Consider the following 24,504-nt stretch of genomic DNA (forward strand, 5'->3'; position numbering starts at 1 on the left):
ACTGAGAAGTGAAAGAAGGGGGCAAGGAGTCTCTAGTTGGACAGGAAAGGATACTTTTTGATGCAAGAATCAACTGCCTTCAGGTTGAGAAGAATTGACAGGTTTTTATCTCTTACATATTGCTTCTTCTATTCAATTAATTCCTCCTTGCACTCGAAACGGGCACCACCCAGCTCTCCATCAGCAGCAACCCAAATATGTGACAACTGTACCAGTTATAGATTGCCGAGACACAAATGTGGGGACAGAGTCCCAGAGAGCAGTTTCCAGGCTCTTGGCCTCACGTGGAAAGGTTCTGGCTCAGGTAGTAGATGGCCATCAGTTGTGACTGGTTGGCCATCAGCTGTAACCAGTGAGTCAAGTAGCCAGTGATATAACTGCCGTGACTGCATTGGCTGGTTGGTTGATTGGCAGGCAGAGAAGCAGACGGTGGATTGGGGATCATGTGGCTCTTACTTCGTGTGTCTCACTCAGCTGGCAGCGCGACAGGGGTGCAGGAAGACCCCTTGTTGGGGTACTGGCGGATGTTTGCTCCCTGTGTTTCCAACCCAGCTGCCAGTGAGAATATAGCGGTATGACTCCCCTATCTATGGCTCCGTGGGTGTTCCTTTCTGGCCTCTCCACGTCCTGCATTCTTATAAGGGGAGAGGGACCAGAGACCCCACATGACACCCTGCGTGACAACAAACAAGGAGGCTTCCAAGAACAGCAGTGTATGAGTTCTCTGAAGGTGGCCTGGTATGTTGTTTCCTGGTTTTACCGAGGCTCATTCTGATACATCCCTTTTGGTAAATATATGCACACATTTCTTTGGGGGCGTTCACTCTGGCGAATTCTTACAGTCAATTTTTTTTTCTTATATTAATACTTGTAAGTTCTACCTCCAAAATATCTGTTACTTCTCAAACTTTAGTGTCCTAAGAATCACCTAGAGAGAACTTATTTAAAATGTAGCTCAGTGGTTCCCACCCCCAGGAATTCTAATTATCTAGAGGCCCAGGAATCTGCATTTGTTAGAAGTGTGCGATACCGTGCTGTGAGAAATACTGGTCTCTACCAGCATGTCTTCTTCACCTCCCCAGGAGCAGTTCAGGTCGGTCCTCCAGTTTCTCCCTGCATACACTCTGCACTGATAGCCGGGCTCTGGGGCATAGTAACATAGTGATTTTCATTACCAGCTGCATATTGAAATCACCTGGAGAACTTTTAAATATTTACTGATGCCTGTGCTTCACCCATCGCCAATTAAGTCAGACTCTCTGGGAGTGGGGCCCCAGCTACCAGTGTAATGTTAGAGCAAACCCAGTAGATTTGACTGTGCAGCCAGGATGGAGTATGACTCTGCTAATCCATCCACTGCCTCCCATGGTCTTTTTTCCTGTGTCTTAAAGTATTCTAAGATTTCTTCTTTCCTAGAGCAGAGCTTCCCAGCCTGTACCCCAGAGAAGGTAAGCAGACTACAGGTGTGGTACAAAACCTTGACCCGCTGGTAATCAGGCTGCTCCTGGGCCCTGCTGCCACTTGGATGGCAGCTGGAGCTGAGGTGAGTTTGCTCTCCCCTTCTCTCCCCCAAGCTGCCCTCCCTTCCCCTCTCTTCACCAGTCCTCCCCAACCCAACCCTGTGTTCTCTGCTGCCCACTGCAGACAAAGTGCCCATTGAGATGCACAGGAAGAATGGGGCCCAGCAGCTCAGGAAGCTCAACCTCAAGGTATGGCTGGTTGGGGAAGTTTGGAGCAGGGGTGAGTGATGCAGGCTGGGGTGGGTGGAAGGACGAGCTGCAAGCTGTAGTCCCAAATCTGTCTTTACATGTATTTCCTTCGTTTGCCCAGTTGTCGCTGATGTGCGTAGTTACAGGGTGACCACTACAACAGTGCATGTATATTCTGAAAATTAGTTGCATCATGATTTTAAAAGACTTAATTTGAAGGTGTGAAACTGAATTTGAAATCTGTTGGCATCACAATAAATTTTAACACTGTATTGGACAATGAAAGAAAAGAAAAGGGCAATGTTGTTTCTGTTAAGTAACGTTTCAAATGTTGGTGGTTAAATCCCACTCTGCCCACCATCTCCTACCTTTTTAGCTTGCTTCCTCAGTCACTCCCACTGCCCCTCTTTTTGATCTTGTTGAGAACTCTGATCCCCAGACTCTTTATCCCCACCAGCGCCTTCTTGGCTTTGCATCTCTATTCATCTAGCTCTGATTCTATACTGCATTGGTATAATCAAGCCTTTGCACATGCTGTCAACTCTTGCATCCTCCCTCTACTGGACTTGCCTACTAAGACACAATCCTGCTTGCTCTCGGACTCTCCACCTTTGATTGCCTGCACCGAAGCAGCTGAATGTGGCTGGAGGAAGCACAGAACATTGCTTTGAAGTCCGGATAAATGTCTCATTGGGCATTCAGCTCTGCCCCTGCTGTGCTTTTGCATTTCAGGTTACGATTTCACACCTTCTCCTTAAAATTGCCTACTTGCTCTCCTCCCGTTTCCATCTTAGAAACCATCAGATGGAAAGTCCATCTTCTTATCCCCAAACCCACAATCCTGTTTAAAACTGCATGCATCTTTCTGTGTGGATTTATTTCTGGGCTCTCTATTCTGTTCCATGTGACTGTTTTTATGCCAATACCATACTGTTTGATTACTATAGCTTTGTACTATAGTTTGAAATCAGGGAGCATGATGCCTCCAGCTTTGGTCTTTTTTCTAAAGATTACTTTGGCTCTTCGGCATCTTCTGTGCTTCCATACACATTTTAGGAATCTTTGTTCTATTTTTGTGAAAAAAATGCCATTGAGATTTGGATAAGGATTGCATTGAATCCATAGTTTGCTTTAGGTACTATGGGCATCTTAACAATATTAATTCTTCCTATCCGTAAGCACAGATTATCTTCCCATTTATTTGTTTTCTTCTATTTCTGTTATCAATATCTTACAGTTTTCAGCACACGTCTTTCACGAGCACTGAAATTTATTCCTAGGTATTTTGTTCTTCATACAACTGTAAATGGGATGCTTATTTAATTTCTCTTCTTGATAGTTTGATATTATTGTGTAGAAATGCAACACATTTCTGTATATTGATTTTGTATGCTGCAACTTTACTGAATTCATTTATTAGTCCTAACAGTTTTGAGGTGGAGTCTTTATTTTCTATATGCAGTATCATGTCATCTGCAAATAGTGAGTTTTACTTCTTCCTTTCAAATCTGGATGCCTTTTATTTCTTTTTAGTTGCCTATTTGCTTTGGCTTGGACATCAATACTATGTTGAATAAAAGCGATGGGTGGGCATCCTTGTCTTGTTCCTAATCTTAGAGAAAAAGCTAAAAGCTTTTCACTGTTGAATATTAGCTGTGGGCTTGTCATATACGGCCTTTATTATGTTGAGGTATGTTCCCTCTACACCCACGTTGTTCAGTTTTTATCATAAGTGGATGTTGAATTTTGTCAAATGCTTTTTCTGCATCTATTGAGATAATTACATAATTTTTTTTTTTTGCTTTTTTTAAATTAAAGTTTATTGGGGTGACAATTGTTAGTCAAGTTACATAGATTTCAGGTGTACAATTCTGTAATACATCATCTATAAATTCCATTGTGTGTTCACCACCCAGACTCAGTTCTCTTTCCATCACCATATATTAGACCCCGTTTACCCTCTTCTAGAGCCCCCATCCCCTTACCCTCTGGTAACCCCTAAACTATTGTCAATGTCTATGAGTTTTTGTTCCTTCATTTGTTTGTCTGTTCTTTTGTTGTTTTCAGTTTTATATACCACATATCAGTGAAATCATATGGTTCTCTACTTTTTCTGTCTGACTTATTTCGCTTAGCATTATAATCTCAAGATCCATTCATGTTGTCACAAATGGTACTATTTCATCATTTCTTACTGCCGAATAGTATTCCATTGTGTATGTATCCCATAACTTCTTTATCCATTTATCTATTGAAGGACATTTTGGTTTCCATGTCTTGGCCACTGTAAATAAAGCTGCAGTGAACATTGGAGCACACATTTCTTTATGGATAAATATTTTCAGATTTTTTTGGTAGATACCCAGGAGAGGGATTGCTGGGTCATATGGTAATTCTATTCGTAATTTTTTGAGGAACCTCCACACTGCCTTCCATAGTGGCTGCACCAATCTGCATTCCCACCAACAGTGTATGAGGGTTCCTTTTTCTTCACAGCCTCTCCAACACTTGTTACTATTTGTCTTGTTGATGAAAGCCATTCTACCTGGGGTGAGGTGATATCTCATTGTGGTTTTTATTTGCATTTCTCTGATGATTAGTGATGTTGAGCATTTTTTCATATGCCTATTTGAAGAGAGAAATGTCTCTTCAGGTCTTCTGCCCATTTTTCAATTGGGTTGTGTTTTTTTGTTGTTGTTGTATGAATTCCTTGTGTATTTTGAATATTGGCCTGTTATCGGAGGCACTGTTTGCAAAAATCTTCTCCCATTCATTTGGTTGCCTCTTTATTTTGTCGATGGTTTCTTTTGCTGTGCAGAAGCTTTTAAGTTTGATACAGTACCATTCATTTATTTTAGCTTTTGCTTCCCTTGCCTTTGGAATCAAATTCATAAAATGCTCTTTGAACCCAAGGTCCGTAAGTTTAGTACCTATGTTTTCTTCTATGCAGTTTATTGCTTCGGGTCTTATGCTTAGGTCTTTGATCCATTTTGAATTAATTTTGGTACACGGTGACAGATAGCAGTCCAGTTTCATTCTTTTGAATGTGGCTATCCAATTCTCCCAGCACCGTTTATTGAAGAGGCTGTCTTTTCTCTATTCTATGATTTTGTCGTCTTTGTCAAAAATTATCTGTCCATATTTATGTGGGTTTATTTCTGGGTTCTCAATTCTATTCCATTGGTCCGTGTGTCTGTTTTTCTGCCAATACCATGCAGTTTTTATTATTGTAGCCCTGTAGTACAAGCTAAAGTCAGGGAGTATGATACCTCCAGCATTGTTTTTTTTTCTTAGGATTGCTTTGGCTATTCGGGGTCTTTGGTGGTTCCAAACAAATCTGATGATTTTTTTTGTTCTATTTCTTTAAAAAATGCCATTGGGATTTTGATAGGGATCGCATTAAATTTGTATATTGCTTTGGGTAATATGGCCATTTTAACTATGTTGATTCTTCCAATCCATGAGCACAGAATGTCTTTCCATTTCTTTGTGTCTTCTTCAATTTCTTTTAAAATGTCTTATTTTTCAGCATATAGGTCCTTCACATCCTTGGTTAAGTTTATTCCTAGGTATTTTATTCTTTTTGCTGTAGTTGCAAAAGGAATTGTTTTTTATATTTCTTTTTCTGAGATTTCATTGTTAGTATATAGGAATGCAATGGACTTTTGTACGTTGATTTTGTAGCCAGCAACTTTACTGTATTCATTGATTGTTTCTAATAGCTTTTTGGTGGAGTCTTTAGGGTATTCTATATATAGCATCTTGTCATCTGCAAAGAGTGACAATTTAACTTCTTCATTTCCAATTTGGATGCCTTTTATTTCTTTCTCTTTCCTGCTTGCTCTGGTGAGGACTTCCAACACTATGTTGAAAAGCAGAGGTGATAGGGGACAGCCTTGTCGTGTTCCTGAATGTAAAGCAAAGGGCCTCAGTTTTTCACCATTAATTATGATATTAGCTGAGGGTTTGTCATATATGTCCTTTACTATGTTAAGGTATTTTCCTTCTATACCTAATTTATTAAGTGTTTTAGTCATAAATGGATGCTGTATCTTGTCAAATGCTTTTTCTGCATCAGTTGATATAATCACATGATTTTTGTCCTTTATTTTGTTTATGTGATGTATCACATTGATGGTACGCAAGTATATTGAACCATCCTTGTGCCCCTGGGATGAACCCCACTTGGTCGTGACGATTCATCTTTTTAATGCATTGTTGCATTCGATTTGCTAGAATTTTGTTTAAGATTTTTGCATCTATATTCATCAGAGATATTGGTCTGTAGTTTTTTTTGTGTGTGTTATTCCTACCAGTTTTTGGTATCAGGATAATGTTGGCCTCATAAAATGAGTTAGGGAGTATCATCTCTTCTTCAATTTTTTGGAAGAGTTTGAGTAGGACAAGTATTAGATCCTTTGAAGGTTTGGTAGAATTCACTAGTGAAGCCACCTGGTCCCAGACTTTTGCTTTTGGGAATATTTTGGATGACTGATACAATTTCCTTACTGGTGATCAGTCTATTTAGATTTTCCAATTCTTTGTGATTCAGCCTAGGAAGGCTATATATTTCTAAGAATTTGTACATTTCTTCTAGGTTATTGAATTTGGTGGCATATAGTCCTTCATAGTATTCTTGGATGATCCTTCGTATTTCTGTGGCATCTGTGATAACTTCCCCTCTTTCACTTCTGATTTTGTTAATTAGTGTCTTCTCTCTTTTTATCTTAGTGAGTCTAGCCAAGGGTTTGTCAATTTTATTAATCTTTTCAAAGAACCAGCTCTTTGTCACATTAATTTTTTTCTATTGTCTTTCTGTTCTCTATTTCATTTAGTTCTGCTCTGATTTTTATTATTTCCTTTCTTCTGCTGACCTTAGGTTTCATTTGTTCTTTTTTTTCTAGTTCTTTAAGGTGTAATGTGAGGTTATTTATCTGGGATTTTTCTTGTTTCTTGAGATAGGCCTGTAATGATATAAATTTCCCTCTTAAAACTGCTTTCGCTGCATCCCAAAAATTTTGGTAGGATGTATTTTCATTCTCATTTGTTTCTATGTATCTTTTGATCTCTCCTCTTATTTCTTCTTTGACCCAGTCGTTCTTTAAAAGTATGTTGTTTAATCTCCACATATTTGTGTTTTTTCCTGCTTTCTTTTTGCAGTTGATATCCAATTTCAAAATCTTGTGACCAGAGAATATGTTTGGGATGATTTCAATCTTTTTAAATTTGCTGAGGCTAGTTTTATGTCCCAATATATGGTCTATCCTTGAGAATGTTCCATGTACACTAGAAAAACAAATGTATAGTCTGATGTTCTAGGATGAAGTGCTCTATAAATATCAATTATGTCCATTTCATCTAATGTGTCATTTATAGCTGCTATTTCATTATTTATTTTCTGTTTGGATGATCTATCCATAGCTGTCAATGATGCAATTAGGTCCCCCACTATAATTGTGTTTTGGTCAATTTCTCCCTTTAGTTCTGTTAGTAGTTGCTTAGTATATTTTGGTGCTTCCTGGTTGGGGGCATAAATATTGATGACTGTTATGTCTTCTTGTTGTATAGTCCCTTTATCATTATGAAATGCCCATCTTTGTCTCTTGTTACCTTTTTATCCTGAAGTCTGTTTCATCTGATATCAGTATGGCTACACCAGATATTCTCTGGATACCATTTGCTTGGAGGGTCAATTTCCACCCTTTCACTTTGAGTCTATGTTTGTCCTTGTAGCTGAGATGTGTCTCTTGGAGGCAGCATATGGTTGGGGTTAGTGTTTTGATCCAATCTGCTACTCTGTGCCTTTTTATTGGTGAGTTCAGTCTATTTGCATTTAGGGTGATTATTGATATGTGAGGATTTCCTATCATTCTATCTTTGGTTTCCTTGAAAGACTGTGTCTCCATTGTTTCTTTGCCTTTGTTGTTGTTATTATTTCTGTGTGGTGGTATTCTATGATTTTTCCCTGTTTCTTCTTTTATTATGTTATGTATTTCAGTTCTGGATTTTTTTCAGTGGTTACCATTAAGTTTATGTAAAAGAAAGTTTCATATTTAGAGTATTCGGTTTTCTTCAGTATGCTTACTTTCTCCATTCCCATATTCCGGGTCAGGCCTTTACTCTCCACCCTTTTATGTTTTGGTTGTCACAAATTGTCCCTATTTATGCTGGTCGAATAGCCTCCTTCAGTATTTCTTGTAGTGCAGGTCGTGTGTTAGAATATATGCCTTACAAAGTGATCATCCAGATAAATCTTGTATCCATCTGGTACCATACAGTTATTACAATGTTGTTGACTATATTCCCTATGCTGTACTTTTTTATCCCTGTGACTATTTTTATAACTGGCAACTTGTACTTCATATGGTTTAAGAAGGATTCTTTAAATGTTTGGTAAAATTTACCAGTGAAGCTATCTGGTCTTGGACTTTTATTTGTTGGGAAGTTTTTATATTACTGACTCAATTTCCTTACTAGTAATCTATCTGTTCAGATTTTCTATTTCTTCATGATTCAGTCTTGGAAGGTTTTGTCTCTAGAAATTTACCTATTTCTTTTAGGTTGTCCTAATTGTACTTCTGTGGTATCAGTTGTAATGCACCCTCTTTCATTTCTGATTTTGAGTCCTCTCTTAGTGAGTCTAGCTAAAGGTTTGTCAATTTTCTTTTCAAAGAACCAGCTCTTGGTCTCACTGATCTTTTCTATACTTTTTAGTCTCTATTTCATCTATTCCTGCTCAGATCTTTATTTCCTTTCTTCTAACTTTTGGCTTCATTTGTTCTTTTTCTAGTTCCTTGAGGTGTAAAGATAGGTTGAGATTTTCTTGTTTCTTGAGGTAGGCATTTAACGTGAACGTTCCTCTTAGAACTTCCCTGTGCTTTCGCTGCATCCCATAAGTTTTGGTATGTTGTATTTCCATTTTTAATTGTCTCAAGGTATTTTTATTTCTTTTGATTTGTTAATCTATTGGCTGTTCAGTAGCATGTTGTTTAATCTCCACATATTTGTGAAAATTTCTAGTTTTCTTCCATTGATTTCTAGTTTTCTATCATTGTGGTTGGAAAAGATGCTTGATATGATTTCAATCTTTTTAAATTTAAGACTTATTTTGTGGCTTAACATGATCTGTCCTGGAGATGTTACATGTGCACTTGAACAATGTGTATTCTGTTGCTTTTGGATAGAATGTTCTGTGTCTTTTAAAGCCATCTGGGCTAATGTGTCACTTAAGGCCAATGTTTCCTTATTTTTTGTCTGGATGATCTATCCATCAATGTAAGTGGGGTCTTGAAGTCCCCTATTATTGCATGTTGTTTATTTCTCTGTTTAGGTTAAAATGTGTTTTATATATTTAGGTGCTCATGAACACATCTTTATTCCACTGGTTATAATGGAGGAAATACTTTCCTCCTATCAGTCTCTCCCATTGTGCTCTAAATCCCAGTTCTTTCTTGACTATACAAGGAATTCCTTTTTAGGTGTCCTTTTCCCTGCAAAATCAATCTCCACCTCTGTATCATTTCCGTTTGCATGCTAACAAACCCACCAGTCTTATACACAGAATGCCTCTTAACCCCATCTCTCTGCTCTTCTTTAGAGCAAAATCTCTCGTGAGTTCTACAGCCCGTTTCCCTTTACATTTTATCACTTCTTTAAAAAAAATTTAAAATTTGTAAGTAATGGCATGAACACATTGTTTTGAAACATCTAAACATTTACAAATAAAACTAAAAACACCAGTCTCTACCCTCCTCTCCGAAGTTACTGCTGTGATTAGTAGAAATGTTTCCTTGGAGGTATTTTCCTGTTAAATTTATATTTACCTATAGAGATATCTAGCAAGTCTTGCATATTATACAAATGAAATCATACTGCTCTGTATTGTTAATGTTGTTCTGCCACTTGCTTTTACTTAGTGACTGAGATTTTCCTATTTCAGGAGTAATACCGTGTTTCCCCCAAAATAAGACCTAACTGGAAAACAAGCCCTAGCATGATTTTTCAGGATGACATCCCCTGAACATAATCCCTAATGCGTCTTTTGGAGCAAACCTTAATATAAGACCCGGTTTTATTTTTGGGGAAACGTGGTAGCTCCTTAGTCTCTATTACCTACAAAAGCATTTATCATGTTGAATTTAACCATTCCTCTATTGATCGAGATCAATTTTGGGCTGCTATAAACAATGCTGCAACAATTATCCTTGGACGTTTTCCTTTACAAATGTTACTTCCTTTAGGATATGAAGTGTGATTTCGAGGTCATTTCTGGTCACGCACCCTTTAGTTCCCACCAATCTGGCTTTCATCCCTATCATTCCATAGGAATTTTTGGCCAGTCACCATCTCCCTTTTGCTTTCCTGTCATTTAATGGTTGACACTCCTTCCTTCTTGGAATCTCTACTGAGATAAACCCCATTTCTGGTTTTCCTCCTCCTTGGGTTTCCCTTAAGTTTTCTTTTTTGGTTCCTATTTTACTCAGTTTCTATTGGAAGTTCATCACGTTGTTAAGACCTCTTCACTTTGAATTCTCTTCTTGGGTCATCTCATATATTCCTGTTTTAAAGTACCAGCTACATGACAATGTCTTCCAAATTCCCTACCCCAATCCAGACCTGTCCTTTGAGTTCCAGACTAGTACCCGACAGCCCGCAGGACATCTTCATTTGAATGCACACCACTGAATCATGTATTTTTCACATGTCCAGAGAGAACCTGACCTGCTTCCTCGAATCTTCTTATTACATGGCACCCCAAATACCAATTTGCTTAAACCCAAAACCTGGGATTTACTCTAGAACCCTGCTCCCAGAAGTCTGTGGATGCTCTTTCCTAAATGTTATAGAGTCTGTACACAGTTTCATCTCTACCACCACCCCACCATGTCCTAATCATGGCTGTCATTTTCTCTGGCCTAGGTAACTGCAAAAGCCTGACATTCCAGTTTAGTCTCCCCCGGCAACCCACTTTCCATACAGTTGCCAAAATGAATTCTTATTGTCAGAGTACTTTACCTACACCCTTCAATGGCTTACCTTTGCACCTGGGACAGGGAAGGCTTTTGATGACATGTCCCTGCTACTCTATCCAGATAATCTCATGCTTCTGATATAACGTACTAAGTTCTTTGACTCAGACCATGTGTGTGTTCTCTCCTGGAACTTTGCATGTCAGAGTCCTTTTCATTAATCAGGTCTCAGCTTAGTCACTTCACAGAAACCTACCCCAACCACTCTACCCAAAGCCAGGCTCCATTATTCTCAATTGTGGTGTGAATGTGCTTGTTTTGGTCTTGTAAAATATTCCTCAGTCTATCATTCACCAGTTTGCCTCCCTTTCCTGAATGTCATCTTAGGAGAATGACATTCTCAGAGCTATATCCCTAGCCTCACACAGAATAGGCATTCAATGAACATTCTGAAAAATTGTCTAAGGTCAGCACCTAATTTTAGATGAAGAAAGGCACTCAGGAAAGGGCCCATCATTCTACTAGTTATTCAGACTGTTACAATGAAGCAGTGTAGTAGACAGCCAAGAACTTGGGCTCCATTCTCCCTTAGCTGAATCTCAGATCCTCGGACTTGTGTGATGCTGGAGAAACTGGGGAAATTACTTAGCTTCTCTTTGTTTTCTCACTGTGAAATGAGGTTATAGTACCTACTCCATTTTTCCCCCTGCAAAGATTAATATAAGGATGATGGGCATATGATTAATTCTATGATTTTCATTATTATATATATTTTAAAACTTCAAGCATTCTCATAGCACTTTGTTGTGTCTAAAACACAAAAAACACTCGCTCTTTAAGTGGAATAACTAGTAACTTGCACATCCTTTACCTTACCCCTGAGGTTGGAACTTCCAGCCAGCCTATAAAACTAGTTTCTTAGCTACTTTGAGGGAATCAAAATTCCCAAGGAAATGTCTGCAGGAATCCCCTTGTGAGCCAATCATGAAGAAATCCTAATTGATATAACAGGACTCAGTTACTATTAGCAAAATTAGAAGCTCACTGTAAATTTTGGGACAAGAATCTTAAACTAGAGAAACAATTCCTTCGTGGGTGGACATCAGTTTTTCGTGCTAATCATTCAGAGAACACAGAAGATTTGCCTGCTAAAACAAAGAATACTGTTTTCTCTGTTCATAAGGGTCAAAAAAATTAACAGAATTTTGACACTCTAATCTATTATCTGCATTGCCCCCAACAAGATTTTCCTAGAAATACACTAAGATAGTAATACAAGACAAAAAATCTTTAAGTAATTAGTGACTTACAAGGTTACTAAAAAGTTATCAAGAATATATGAAAATAATTAGGACACTAAATATCATCTAATAGCCACTTTTCATTTATTTCAAAAGCTATTCAAAGACACCAGACAGTTTTAAAAACAGTAGAATTAATATTTTATTCTCATTTATAATTGGATGGCAATTGAACATAATTTTCTACTTGATTTTTTCTTTTGTAAATAAAAAAAAAATTACAAGTGTTAAAGAGCCAATGACTGGTTATGTTTTCAGAAAACATAATTAGATTAATTCATTGATGGTGGATTCAAGTTTTTCCTTATTAGCTCCAGAAAATTCACCCACCTGTTAAGAGAATATTGAATTGACATTAGATGGTAGCATTGGGTATCTATTTTGTGCTTAAGAATCACAGAGTGGGGGAATACTGGGGACAAGGAAAAGAAGTATCTTATTTAAAGTTAAAACCCATGGATAACAGTTCTTTTAAGTTAAAAACAAAAAACAAAAACTAAGAAAAAATAAAACCCCTCAAGAAAAGGCAAAAGGGTCAAATACAAATCTTTGAATCAAATACCTCTTAAAAAAGAAAGACACTTTATGAAATAAATATGAAGTACTAATCATAGAGATTTAGTGACTAGTTCTAGCAAAGATCAATGTTCAGTTAAATGTCATATTGTGTACTTAATGAAGAGTGACATATTAGTAGGCAATGGGGACATGCTTCCTAGTATGAAGGAATAAGGCACTTCAGTTTCTTCATTTATACCATATTGTCCTATTTACTGTTTTCTTTAACGTCAGAAGTACTTACCTTTTGTCCATTTTTAAAAAATTGGAAGGTTGGCATGCATTTGACTTCACACTCTGAAGCAACATCCTGGAGTGGGTGGGGGGACCATGGGAGAGAGGATAAAAACAAGACTGAGTATTGAGCTTTGACAGAAGTCATTCAAAACCAGATTCTTTTTTCTATAATATACATCTCAGCATTAGGACTTGAGCATACAAAAATTGACAATGAATATAACGGTAGCACCAAAGCAAAATGGTATATTCTCTCCTCTTTGAGAGGCACCAACGAGCAAAAGCCTACTGTCATCAGACACTATACAGGGATTCAGTAAGCTGTTTAGTCTAATCATATCTTGGCTGTTTCAAGTAACATAAAAAAGCAAAAACAAATTCTGTAACAATACTCAGGATGACAATCCCAGCTATTCCTCAGAATTAGCACTTCTTTTGTCTTTGCTCATACTGTGTTTCCCCGAAAATAAGACCTAGCCGGACCATCAGCTCTAATGCATCTTTTGGAGCAAATATTAATATAACACCCGGTCTTATTTTACTATAATATAATTAATATATTATATAATACTGGGTCTTATATTAAGTTTTGCTCCAAAAGACCCACTGGAGCTGATGGTCCGGCTAGGTCTTATTTTCGGGGAAACACGGTATGTGCTATGTATAATACATATGCAATGAACTTTTCCCCAGAAAATGTACATAATCATTTTTTATGGTCACGTAGCAGTCACTGTATTAATGTATCATCATCTGAATGCACTGGTCAATAAGTAAAAGGCTCTGACTTTGCCTAACATTAAAAATTTAATCTTTATCTACAAATATCTCTATACTCTGGTTCTACCCCCACCCCTGGAAGTAAAATGCTAAGAGAAAGACCATGCTCATTTTAAAGGCTCTAGCTATATTCTATAAAACTACCTTCTAACGAATGTGTGTCAATTTTATCAGTATGATGATTTTTTTCCCATCCAGCAGTCCTCCCTTACCCTGTTCACCAAAAGCATGGGCTTTATTACTAGCTTTAGCATCAAACAGATTTCAGTTCTGAACTTGTGACTGAACTTGTCCAGGCCCAGTTAATCAAATTCTTAAGACTGTAAGAGACAGGATGATTAATGTGCTTGACAGTGTCTATCATTTCTATAGATTCAGTATTTTCTAGGGTTTTATGTTTAAATTTCCTCTAGATTTTACCGGGAATAAAGAATGAGGTACAGATATAGAACATCTTAACCCCAAATGGCTAATCATTATACACGGTTAAACAGACTTAGTTCTGTTGTTTTGGACTTTCTATTCTATTCCATGGGTCTACCTTACACACTCTGGTTACAAAACCACACTGTTTTTAATTAATTAGTGCAGTTAATATGCTTTATTTTCATGGGGCTTGTCCTTTCCCATCCTCCACAGCTTCTCTCCCAATTATTTTTCTTAAAATACTTTGCAGGATTTCCTGACTACCTTATTTCAGAATGTCATGATCAATTTCCCCAAAATGTCAGACTGAGTTAAAGGTAGACAAATTTGGGAGTACTGACACTGTAATAATACTGAGTTAGTATCCAGGTATACAGTATATCCCTCTAAGTTTAGCATTTCCATAACTAATATCTGATCTTTATTATCTAATGTTTTATTTTCTAATTCTTGTCCTATGGACTAGTTTGCCTATTTTTTTTGTAGTGATTTGAAAGGTATGCATACTTAAAAATTAAGTACTTTTGAGGTTTTAAAAACATTCTTCCAATCACTTCCTTCACTTAGAAACAAAAAGCTCCTTTACTCCCCACTAACACCCCCACTTTCTGTTTTTTTGGTATACAATCTGGAATTGTAAAGTTACATGTAGCAAAATGCATTTTTTTAGGGTTACACAGTTCTGTGAGTTTTGACAAATGCAATCATATAGACACCACCAAAATCAGAGTACAAAACTCTTCCCTCCCCTAAAATTTCCTTCAGCAGCTCCTCTGTAGTTAAACCCTCCCCCCACCCAACCCCCGATCTGTTCTCCATCCTATGGTTTTGCTGAATCGCAGACTTTTATGTTTAAGTGTAACAAGACTACATTTTACCTTATTAGTTTCATTGATTTCTGGCTCAGCACTCCTTATAGCCAAAAACAACTTTAAACCTACTTTTGTCATTTCTATTAACTCATTCCTGGCTGTTCTAATCAAAATGGAAACACATGGCACATTCTAACAGGTTGCCAGACTGTCAGGTCTACATTACTTTGCTTCTAGTTTTAATTTACAAAAGCATCATGCCCTGTAGACAGTTGGGAGTAGAGTCTGCTGTTAAAAAAAATAAGATCAGTCTATCATTTCGAAAAGGGCTAGTACTCATATTTTTCTACAAACACAAAATTATTTTATATGCGAACCACATGATACGTCCATGCCTCCTAACTGTCCATTTGAATCTATTCCATCTAAAAGATAACTTCTTCCTATCCAAGGGTTTCCAGATCCCTCTATTAAAACTATATGCTGCTTGCTCCAAAACATTATAAATTACCCTGGGTCTGAAGATCATGCTCAGGAATTATCCACATAAAAATTTTAAAAACTAATTCAGTCATTAAACATTCCATCTCTTTAATGATATACTCTAAGATTCAGAAACGAGATTGATGTAATTTTTATCCCTTCTCTGTACTCTTTTAGAGTCTAGAGTCGAAACGAGGTGATGGTTTTACCTAGCATTCCAAAGCAACCAGAAGATCCACTCACGTAATTCGTAAATTCCAGGGGGAACAACAACTCACTGATTGTTGAATGAACTACTTTGTGTTTGAATTGCCTGCCTTGCTAATTCTGCTGAATGACCAGGTGAGTAGGAGCGGACAGGGATTACTGCTACGTGTATGCGGTAGGCAAAGGATTCTGGAATTAGTTCAATTTTTAACTACTGATAAGGCTATTGAGATGGTGGTAATCGTCACTAAAGATATTCGAAGAAAAAGATACCATCTGTTGCTCAATCTTTAGAATCTAGAGGCAAAGTGAAAGGTCCCCAGTTGGTGAGAGGGTCACTTCAAGGTCTGGAAACTTGCAGGGTGATTGTGAGCACGCCACAGACGTGAAGGAGGAGCTCTGGCACACAGATGTCCTTGACGGCTCTGCACAGCTACTTCCCAACGGTGTTGGATTGAGGCAGTAAGAGCACCTGTCCTGGGTCCGGCACAGAGCGGGGCTCACACCCACCAGCTCTGGCGTGACTGACCTACTTCTTCTGCACCACAGTCCCACTGTCTGTTCACTAGGAGTGCTAAGGAGCTGTTCTCATAGTCACCGTGAGGGTTACATGACACTATGTGTGCACAGAGCTTACCACGCATCCAGCACGTGGTCTCATTGCAAATAAAAATTGATTCAGTTGCAGGTATGTGACAGGGTCAACCCCCGAAGTTTCTCTAGTCCCTTCCAGGTGCCATTTTTCACCTGGCTAAGGTGACCATAGAAACGATTAAGACTGTGAGAAAAGATAAGACTTAGGTTGAAACAGGGAGCAAGGTATTTTTTCCACAAACACATGCTATTTACTCTCAGTTCTGTTTTTCTAAAACTCTGGGACACATCAGCCCAATAACTTTAGGTCACAGCCATACAACATGCATTCTACACCTGCTACATGCCATATAGGTGTGCCTGGTGAAGAAACGAAGGTGAGTAAGAGGGTTCCTGACCCTAAGAAACTTACAGGGACCAGTGGTAAAAGACAGATCGTTAGGATAATAGCTAAGATTCAGTGAGTACTGAACACACCAGGCACTCTCCTAAGCACTTTATAGGTATTATCGCATTTAATCCTGATCACTACCGTTATGATGTTGGATTAACATTGCCATTTTACAGAGGATCAAAGTGAGGCACAGAAAAGATAAATAACTTAACCAAGCCTGCACAGCTAAGAGACAGAGCTGGAAAATAAAGCAAGCACTCTAAGTACAGGGCCCCCTTCCCCTCCCCATTCTACATAAATGCCGGAGGAAAAGAGGGGCAGATGACATCGTGGGGACACAGAGGAAGGGAAATTAACCTAGTCGGGGGTGTAAAGGGGAGTAACTGGAGACTTCCTGGAGAAGATACGAAGCTTATGACTAGGAGTTCATCAGGTAGCAAAGGAAATGTGCCAGGTAGAGAAGATAGTGCAAACAAAGGCATGAATGTGGAATCAGAAAAAATGTTCTGAGGATAAGCAATGGGGATGTTGGTAGGTCCTCACAGGTGTAGAAAGTACAGCCATATACCTGCGTTGATTGACCCTTTAGTACCTTTATTAAACACTCCATGTTTGTTCAATGAATAAGCAACCTTGGCAGATTGATGGGGCCGGTATTGAGATCTGATCACAGAGAAAAACCAAGGCTCAAGGAAGAAGAGAGATTAGCCTAAAGTAGAAGTCACTGAGCCAACGTCCAGCACCTCTGTTGCCCCCTCACACCCTAAACCCCTCCTGCCTCACTGGGGCTAAGGGAAAATGCCCATATATCTGTAAAGAGCCCCGAGGTGATATTTCTTGAGCAGGCTCTCACAGTTCAGTGGGCTGAGAGGCAAGGTCATGTGCTGGGAACCTGATCTGTACGCACCATACGACAGAGCCTATCCCTAAAAGTGTGGTTGTAAAGAGCAAGGGCTGGGAAGCCAGATGACCTCATTTTAAATCCTGTTCTACCACTGTACCGTCCAGGGACAACCTCTGTGTTTTTCTCATCTGTAACATGGGGATGATGATAGCACCAAGGATTTAAATGAATCAATACTTGCAAAGCACATACCGTGTTTCCCCGAAAATAAGACCTAACCGGAAAATAAGCCCTAGCATGAGTTTTCAGGAGGACATCCCCTGAACATAATAAGCCCTAATGCGTCTTTTGGAGCAACAATTAATATAAGACCCGGTCTTATTTGCGGGGAAACACGGTAGAACACAGTGTCTGGCACATAAACTGCTAAACAAGCATTTGTTAATTAAACCAGCTCTGGAATTTTCCCTCTAATTATTCTCTCAGCTGTCTCCTAGGCACCTTGGTGTTTGTTCTTTAAAACATTTGGGTTTTCTGATCTACTAAAATCAACCAAGATTAGAGTAAGTTTATGAATCCACTTTATCATGTCATTAGTTCACAAAGAACCTTAACAGTGGTCCCCCCCAATTTGATGATACCATCAACTCTATGGATTTAGTTATCACGTGCTATGGATTGAGCCTCTCAGAATGTTACGAAGAATATGCAGGCTTTTCGAAAGATAACTGGTAAGTGAGGTACAGAGGCCTCAACCATCTGTTTTTATGCTTATTTTAGGATGTGATATATACCTAGCTCCTGGTATCTAGGATTAAGCTCACAATTGGCACAATACCTGTTCTTCCAAAATATAACTTTTTAGCCAGGGCTGTAGTTCTAATATTATTTGACACATTTATGAAAACAATCACTTGCAATTCAGAGAAAAAGGCCAATGTGAAAAGCTCAGTAGCGTTCCCTATTTCCCACCACGTACCTGACAGTCATCCACATCTACTTCAAGGAACACGACATTGGAATACTTTTCAGACAGGGACTGGAAAATTTAAAATGAAAATACACCTAGATTTAGAACTTGGTTACAGCCGTAAATATACTCAACCTTTTTAAATGGAAACTTAATAGAGAATAATTAAAGATCCAAAATTTTACACTTGGGACCAGGTAAACAAAGGACTTACATTTTCTTTGAATCAAATTCCTCCCTAGTATAAAACAATTTGACACACTGACTTTTGAGGCCTGCATTTCAAATAGGGCAGGGACCCCGTTTCAAGTTGAAGAAAAGCAAAACCACTTAGGACGACCAAATTAGCTTCTGAAAGTTGTCTTCAATGGGCTTAACGAGTCAAAGCTAAGTTGTTACATTATGACTTTTAGACCAAAGATCCAACAGTAGCAACAACAAAAGCCCCAAACTCCTTTCCTAGCCTCGAGACCACCAACCCAAAGAACACCCATCTCTTACAAAGTAGAAGTTAATACTCACATGAAAGAACGGCTTGATCATTTTGCAAGGCCCACACCACGTGGCTGAGAAGTCAACGACTACAAGCTGATTTCCTGCACTGCGCAAGGCCTCCTCAAAAGCCAACTAAGGAGAGAAAAAAAGAAAAGCCATACGTGTTAAAAAGCCCTAACAAAACATGACAAAATGTGGCACAAAGCACAATTCAGAGGTCCTGCTGTCAGGACCTGTCTTTTAATAAAAAAACAAAACAAATAAACCATGTTTGAAAAAAAAAAAATCCTACAATGTTGTTTGCAATATTGATAAGATGAAACAAGTATGTGTTTAGTGTATTAATCAGTATGCCTGTGCTCATGAAATTTTATAAAATCTTAATTGGTTAACCTATATCCAAACCAAGCAAATGAAAGAAAGATACATTTGTATTAAAAATGTTTCCACATCTAATTGTAGACATTCACTGAGTTATTATCGACTGATGAAAGGAAGGGGTCACTTGAGTTGAAGAAGTCACAAAGGCACAAAATTTTGCCAACTATAACACCACGTTACTTTTTTTGTTGTTTAAAAAAGCTGACACTTTTTAATTAATTAGTATTTTCTATAGAACATGTAAAAGCTCAAAAGTATCAAGGAAAATAGCCTCCTCCAAAGCCTTACACTCAATCACTGTTGACATTCAGCATACTTCCTTGTATTCTTTTTAATGGGGTTTCCAGAGTTGAGATCATACTGTTTATAGTCGATTTCTACGCTTTATTTCAAAACTCTGTCCTCATTGTTGAACAAATGAAAGACAGTTTTAGTTCCTCATAAGGAATGCATGTTAAAATTCCACCAGCAGAAATGATCAAGAAATCCCCTACCACAGACCCCCCCTGAATAATTCAGTCAGCACTAACTGACCAATGGTGTTGATACTGTAACTGTAGGAACGTAACCTTTTAGTTAACAAGGGACTCATTTTAACCACAGTTAGTCAGTTAGTGCTGACTAACAACACTGAGAAATCAAAACACAAACACAAAATCTATTATTGGAAGTGTAGGTTTTCTTTAAGGGAAAAATGCTGGTCACATTGGTTTAATTAAAACCGAACATTCCTCTTCCTTGAAAGCTGAGAATTATATCAGACCTGGTACAGTAAAAAAGGAAAGTAAACAAAGCACCATTAAAATCTAAAGTGGATTCCTCTGAAGTACAGGTACTTCTCCAGATTTCTAATTTCAACTTCATGTTTTTTTGGGAAACAATTCACAAAATGATGCTTCAAGAATGGCATCTCATGACGTCTGTAACCTTTTCAGTTATGCAGGTACAAACTTCCATCCTACCTTTGGGTGTGAGGGGCACAGAGAGTTAAGTTAGAAGTCTAGAAACTCTATTTCCAAGTCATCACAGACTTTTCCAGATGAATTTCATTCAAAGCCTTCCCTAAGGTGACTTTTTAGAGGGTCAAACAAGCCATTCTATATAGCAAGATGCAGGTAAGGCAGAAATAAAGTCAAGCAATGACAGTCTGGTCAGATGAATACAGTTGAACCTTGAACCTTGTTCCTACTATATAAATGTTATACTAGATGCTGGGTTTGAACGGTGAGGGTCCATTTATACACCAATATTTTTCAATAAATATATACAGTACTATAAATGTATTCTCTCATGATTTCCTTACGTTACTGTAACAACACAGTATATAATACATATATGTGTTAACCAACTATTTATGTTATTGGTAAGGTTTCCCCTCAACAGTAGACCACAAATAGTTAAGGTTCTACATGGATTTCTGAGTGTGTGTGTGTGGGTCAATGTCCGTAACCCCCCGTGTTGTTCAAGGGTCAACTGTACATTGTTTTGTGAACATGGTGGGCCCTCAGTAAATACTTGGTAAGATTATTTTCAACATAGAATATATTTCAAACACTCTCAAGGAATTCCCCAAACAATTCTGAATCAAATTCGAGCAAAACTACCTAAAATTCTGAAAAAGGGGCATGCAACAATAGCTTTTAGCTTAACTGAACACGAGTTACAGAGTCAAGTATGTGTAGACTTCACAACAAATTCTCTTCTCCTGATATTTAAGTTTGCCTAAAACAGACATCAATTTGAAAAAGACTAGAATTATCTTACTACGTAAGAAGCAAACCAATTTCTAGTGCTCCCAGAATCCAACAATGAAGGTTAATAAAGGTCCCCATCAATGACACAAATATTTTGAAAACAAAGCAATGCAGTTGGGGTAGATAAATAAAAGCAGAGTCTAGTACCTCTTGTCCTGTACATACCCATTCCAAAGGTAATTAATAAGTGTAGGAGTGGTAAAGCAGCTAGTAAAATGACTACGTGTAGAAGACACGAGTGCAATAAATCGCAGCTGCCATTCTATTCTTTGAAGCAAAAAACAAACAAACAAAAAAACCCCGTCTGATGTCTTCCTCATCACATTATCTCAGTTGTATCAGAAATGGATCCCAGTGGCTCCAAACTACCAACACCTCAGAAAGAGTTAGTTGTCTTGGGTGGCCCAATGGCACCAACGTTAGTACATCAGGACAAAAGATCTAAAGTGTATTCAGTACTTACAAGTAACATTCAAATGAGTTTAGCTTTTGATTAATGACTCTGGATTATAATCTAGAAGATCAACTGCTTATCAGGGCCTTTGGGCCCCAGGCTACAGTGCTCTTTTGAGGAACAAATTTCCTATCACCCTGATACATCTTCTCATTGACAAGGGCGGAGGGTGCCATAACTATGACAATGAAAACAGGGAAAGACTCACAGTTGTGCACCAGAAATTAGTCAATTTTCTGATTGTAGTGTGTGGATTCTGAAAGAACTAACAGAGACCCCTCAAAGGTCTTCTTACTCTTTTCATGGGTTCTCACCTGTTAGGTTGGACTGAGGAGGTCACCACACCCTGGAGAACCTCCCCCTCCCTATAAATTGATGTTTGTCATTCAGTCGGTACTGAATAAAAGTATGTGGAACAAAACTTAACATTAAGGATCTCTTTCCAACAAATGAGAGGTTGCTATTTTAATATAAAAGCTCAAAATTCAAAAAAGAATCCCAATAGGAAAAAAAACATTACGGACAAGGAGGTAACAACAGACTACCATTAGTCAACCAACATCATGTGGGAGGAAAAAAAGTTCAAAGTCACTAAGCGAGAATACTCAAATGAGAACAAGAATTTTTCTTAAAGACTTGGCCAAAGTTACCGGGGGAAAACCAGCGTTGAAAGGAAAGGAGTATTCATTCTCCTAAGCTTCTTGCGGCATATAAAGACTTAAAGGGCTCACATCCTTCATCCAATCACTCGAGACCCTAACCTGAGGAAATAGCCTGAATTCTGTACAAAGCATTTTTCATAAACTATTCACTGAAGCAACTAATTGTCCGGCAATATGTTGATACTGACAAGATTACAGAAAGCTTCTAATTACATGTAAAGTGTCCAGACTAAATTAGACAGGGGGGAAAAAAAAAGCTCAGAAACGAAACAGTACATATAAAATAATCTCAACTACTTTGTGGTTGCTTCTAAGAAACAGATCTCTCCCCAAATTTTCTACAATGATCATGTTTTCTGATTACAAAAGTAACAGAAAGATAAGGGACCATTACAGAGAAACTTCCATTTCCGAAGCCCACCCCAGCATCTAACGGGGTGCGGCACTCAAGGCAGGCAGGGCCCGCCTCTCCCCTGCTTTACTGGGGTGGGAGTATCGCTTTCGAGGGGTCTTCCACTATTCGAGCCACCTCAATTTTCTCCCACTTATGGCTCTGCATTTAACAAACATTTCTTGAGTAGTTACGGTATATCAGGCACTGTTAGGCTCAGAGCTTTCCGAGGAGGGTATTAGGCTGGCAGTAACTTTTTGCCTTGGGCATTCTTAAAAAGACAGAACCACCATCTGGGTACCGACGAGCACACAGTGGGGCGCGGCTGCTTCCAGAGACACTCAGGACTTCAGTGAGACCCACCGACAGTGGGTGAATCACAGATGGGTAGGGCAGCGGAGGCCCCTGGGCCCTGCCTTGGGGACTGAGTCATTCCAAAGCCAGCATTGCCGGAAACACGTCCAGCGCCGCAGGAGGAGGAGTCCCGAGGGCACGGCCCGGCTCGCACTGCCTCACGGCCACCTGGGCCCCTCAGGCCTCCGGGACCGCCTGGTACACGCGAGGGGGCGGGGGGTCTCCAGCCCGGAACCACCCGCTTCGCGAGGATACAACACGCGTCATCTCTGGGGCCCCGCAGTGATGGAGGCAGCCTGGGATCTCCCGCCTAGACCCGCTCCCAAGGGAGCCCACCCCACCAAGCACGAGTGGATCACGCCGCTCACCGGGAGGGACGGGAGGGAACGGAAGCCAGCAACCCCGTGCTTTCTCCAAGCGGCCCTCCTTCTCCTTGCCTGGGCTCGTATCCGGATACGGATGGGGGCCACGGGCAGACTCCCTGCATCCCCTCAACCACCCAATGGAGTTTTCCCGGACGGGGTGTGCAGGAGGCGCAGTGAGGGGCCGCCCCGACACTCCACGCGCGCGAGCATTCCCCCGGCGCGCTGGACACCCAGACCCCGCCCTCCAGGGGGCCCTCGTCCCTCTTTCCTTTTTCCAGGGCAGGCTCGGGCGTCCCCAGGCCCGGGCTTCTCGCAGTCCCAGGCCGTGCCGCCGCATCCCCTTCCCTCAGGGATGCGGAGGGGCGGCCTGCCCACCCTCCAGCCCGTATCCTTCCCCAGCTACGGAGGCTGCGCGCGCGCCCTGGCCTGCCCCGGGAGCGCATACCTTGCTCTCGATCTGCTTCACCATTTTGGCGGCTGAGGTCTGACGAACGACAGCAAGAAGCGATGGAAGCGGATGCAAAGGGCGGTACTAAGCTTCAAGTGCTCACAGCCCGCCTTCCCTTTATAGCAACTGGGAGCCGGGCGGGCGGGCGCGCGCGGCGTGCGTGTGGCGGGGGCGCGCCCGCTCGGGCCTCCCGCGCTTGCCAAGACGCCCAGGCCAGGCCCCGCCTCCCGGAGCAGCTGAGCCGTGGGGTGGGGGCGGGACTGCTGCAGGGGCGGGGCTACGGGGGGCGGGGCTTGCGGGGCGCCGGGAGGAGCTCCTGGAACCCACTGGCCCGAAAGCCTCTGACTCCCACTTTACGCTACACGCGAGCTAAGATGGGGATCTATGGGCGCGGTGGAGCGACCTAGAGGGCGCATGCACTGTGAACGGCATGGGGAGGTGGACGGCCACCCCGAGCGCCACAGGGTAACCTGGGACGGTCAACCAGGCCTTAATTGAATGCGACCAGGTTCGAGGAGGGGCCGCCTAGGCAATGCTAGAGTCATCAAAGAAGCCCGCCACTCCCTCCACCCCGCCCCAGCCCTACGATCCCCACAAAGTGCTGAGTAACCCTGACCAGGAAGTATATCTGCGCGTGCGCCCCCATCTTCTTTCCGGAATTTAAAGCTACGGTTTTCTCTTTCTCCTTGTTATTTCACTTTCACCAATGAATGTGCGGCTCCAGGGTGACACAGCAGTTTAGAGCGGTAGAGCCGGCTAGGAAACTGGCCTGGCTCTGGAAGAGCAGGTAGCTCATTGTGGGATGTCAGTGCTTCAGGAGTGACCCTGAGTAGGTCCTGCCCTCCTGGTGCCTCAGTTTTACTTTTTGTAAAATAGGAATCATGATGGTGTGGACCAAAGAACGTCCAGCTTAAGA

The 24,504-nt window shown here is 40.3% G+C and overlaps 1 protein-coding gene and 1 long non-coding RNA gene across 2 annotated transcripts; one reads left to right on the forward strand and one right to left on the reverse strand.

Annotated features, from left to right (window-relative positions):
• The first annotated feature begins 1,083 nt into the window (after positions 1-1,083).
• Positions 1,084-15,587, forward strand: LOC141571166 (uncharacterized). Its single transcript, XR_012495887.1, has 3 exons — positions 1,084-1,543; positions 1,645-1,709; positions 15,453-15,587. It is a non-coding gene; the product is annotated as an uncharacterized LOC141571166 (long non-coding RNA).
• Positions 12,042-23,785, reverse strand: TXN (thioredoxin). The gene is made up of 5 exons (XM_019749559.2): positions 23,586-23,785; positions 18,807-18,911; positions 18,294-18,353; positions 12,782-12,847; positions 12,042-12,309 (listed from the first exon to the last, which is right to left on the reverse strand). Exons 1-5 carry the CDS (start codon positions 23,607-23,609, stop codon positions 12,247-12,249), a joined length of 318 nt encoding a protein of 105 aa, XP_019605118.1. The 5' UTR covers positions 23,610-23,785; the 3' UTR covers positions 12,042-12,246.
• Between the last annotated feature and the right edge of the window lie 719 nt (positions 23,786-24,504).

Source organism: Rhinolophus sinicus, linkage group LG04 (assembly GCF_036562045.2).
Source record: "Rhinolophus sinicus isolate RSC01 linkage group LG04, ASM3656204v1, whole genome shotgun sequence".
NCBI classification, from domain to species: domain Eukaryota; kingdom Metazoa; phylum Chordata; class Mammalia; order Chiroptera; family Rhinolophidae; genus Rhinolophus; species Rhinolophus sinicus.

Coding starts and splice junctions, on each gene's coding strand:
- TXN (XM_019749559.2), bottom strand. CDS start 23,609: ATGGTGAAGCAGATCGAGAGCAAG. Junction 18,912..23,585: donor TGAAGCAGATCGAGAGCAAG/GTATGCGCTCCC, acceptor TTCTCTCCTTAG/TTGGCTTTTGAGGAGGCCTT. Junction 18,354..18,806: donor TGATCAAGCCGTTCTTTCAT/GTGAGTATTAAC, acceptor TAAATTTTCCAG/TCCCTGTCTGAAAAGTATTC.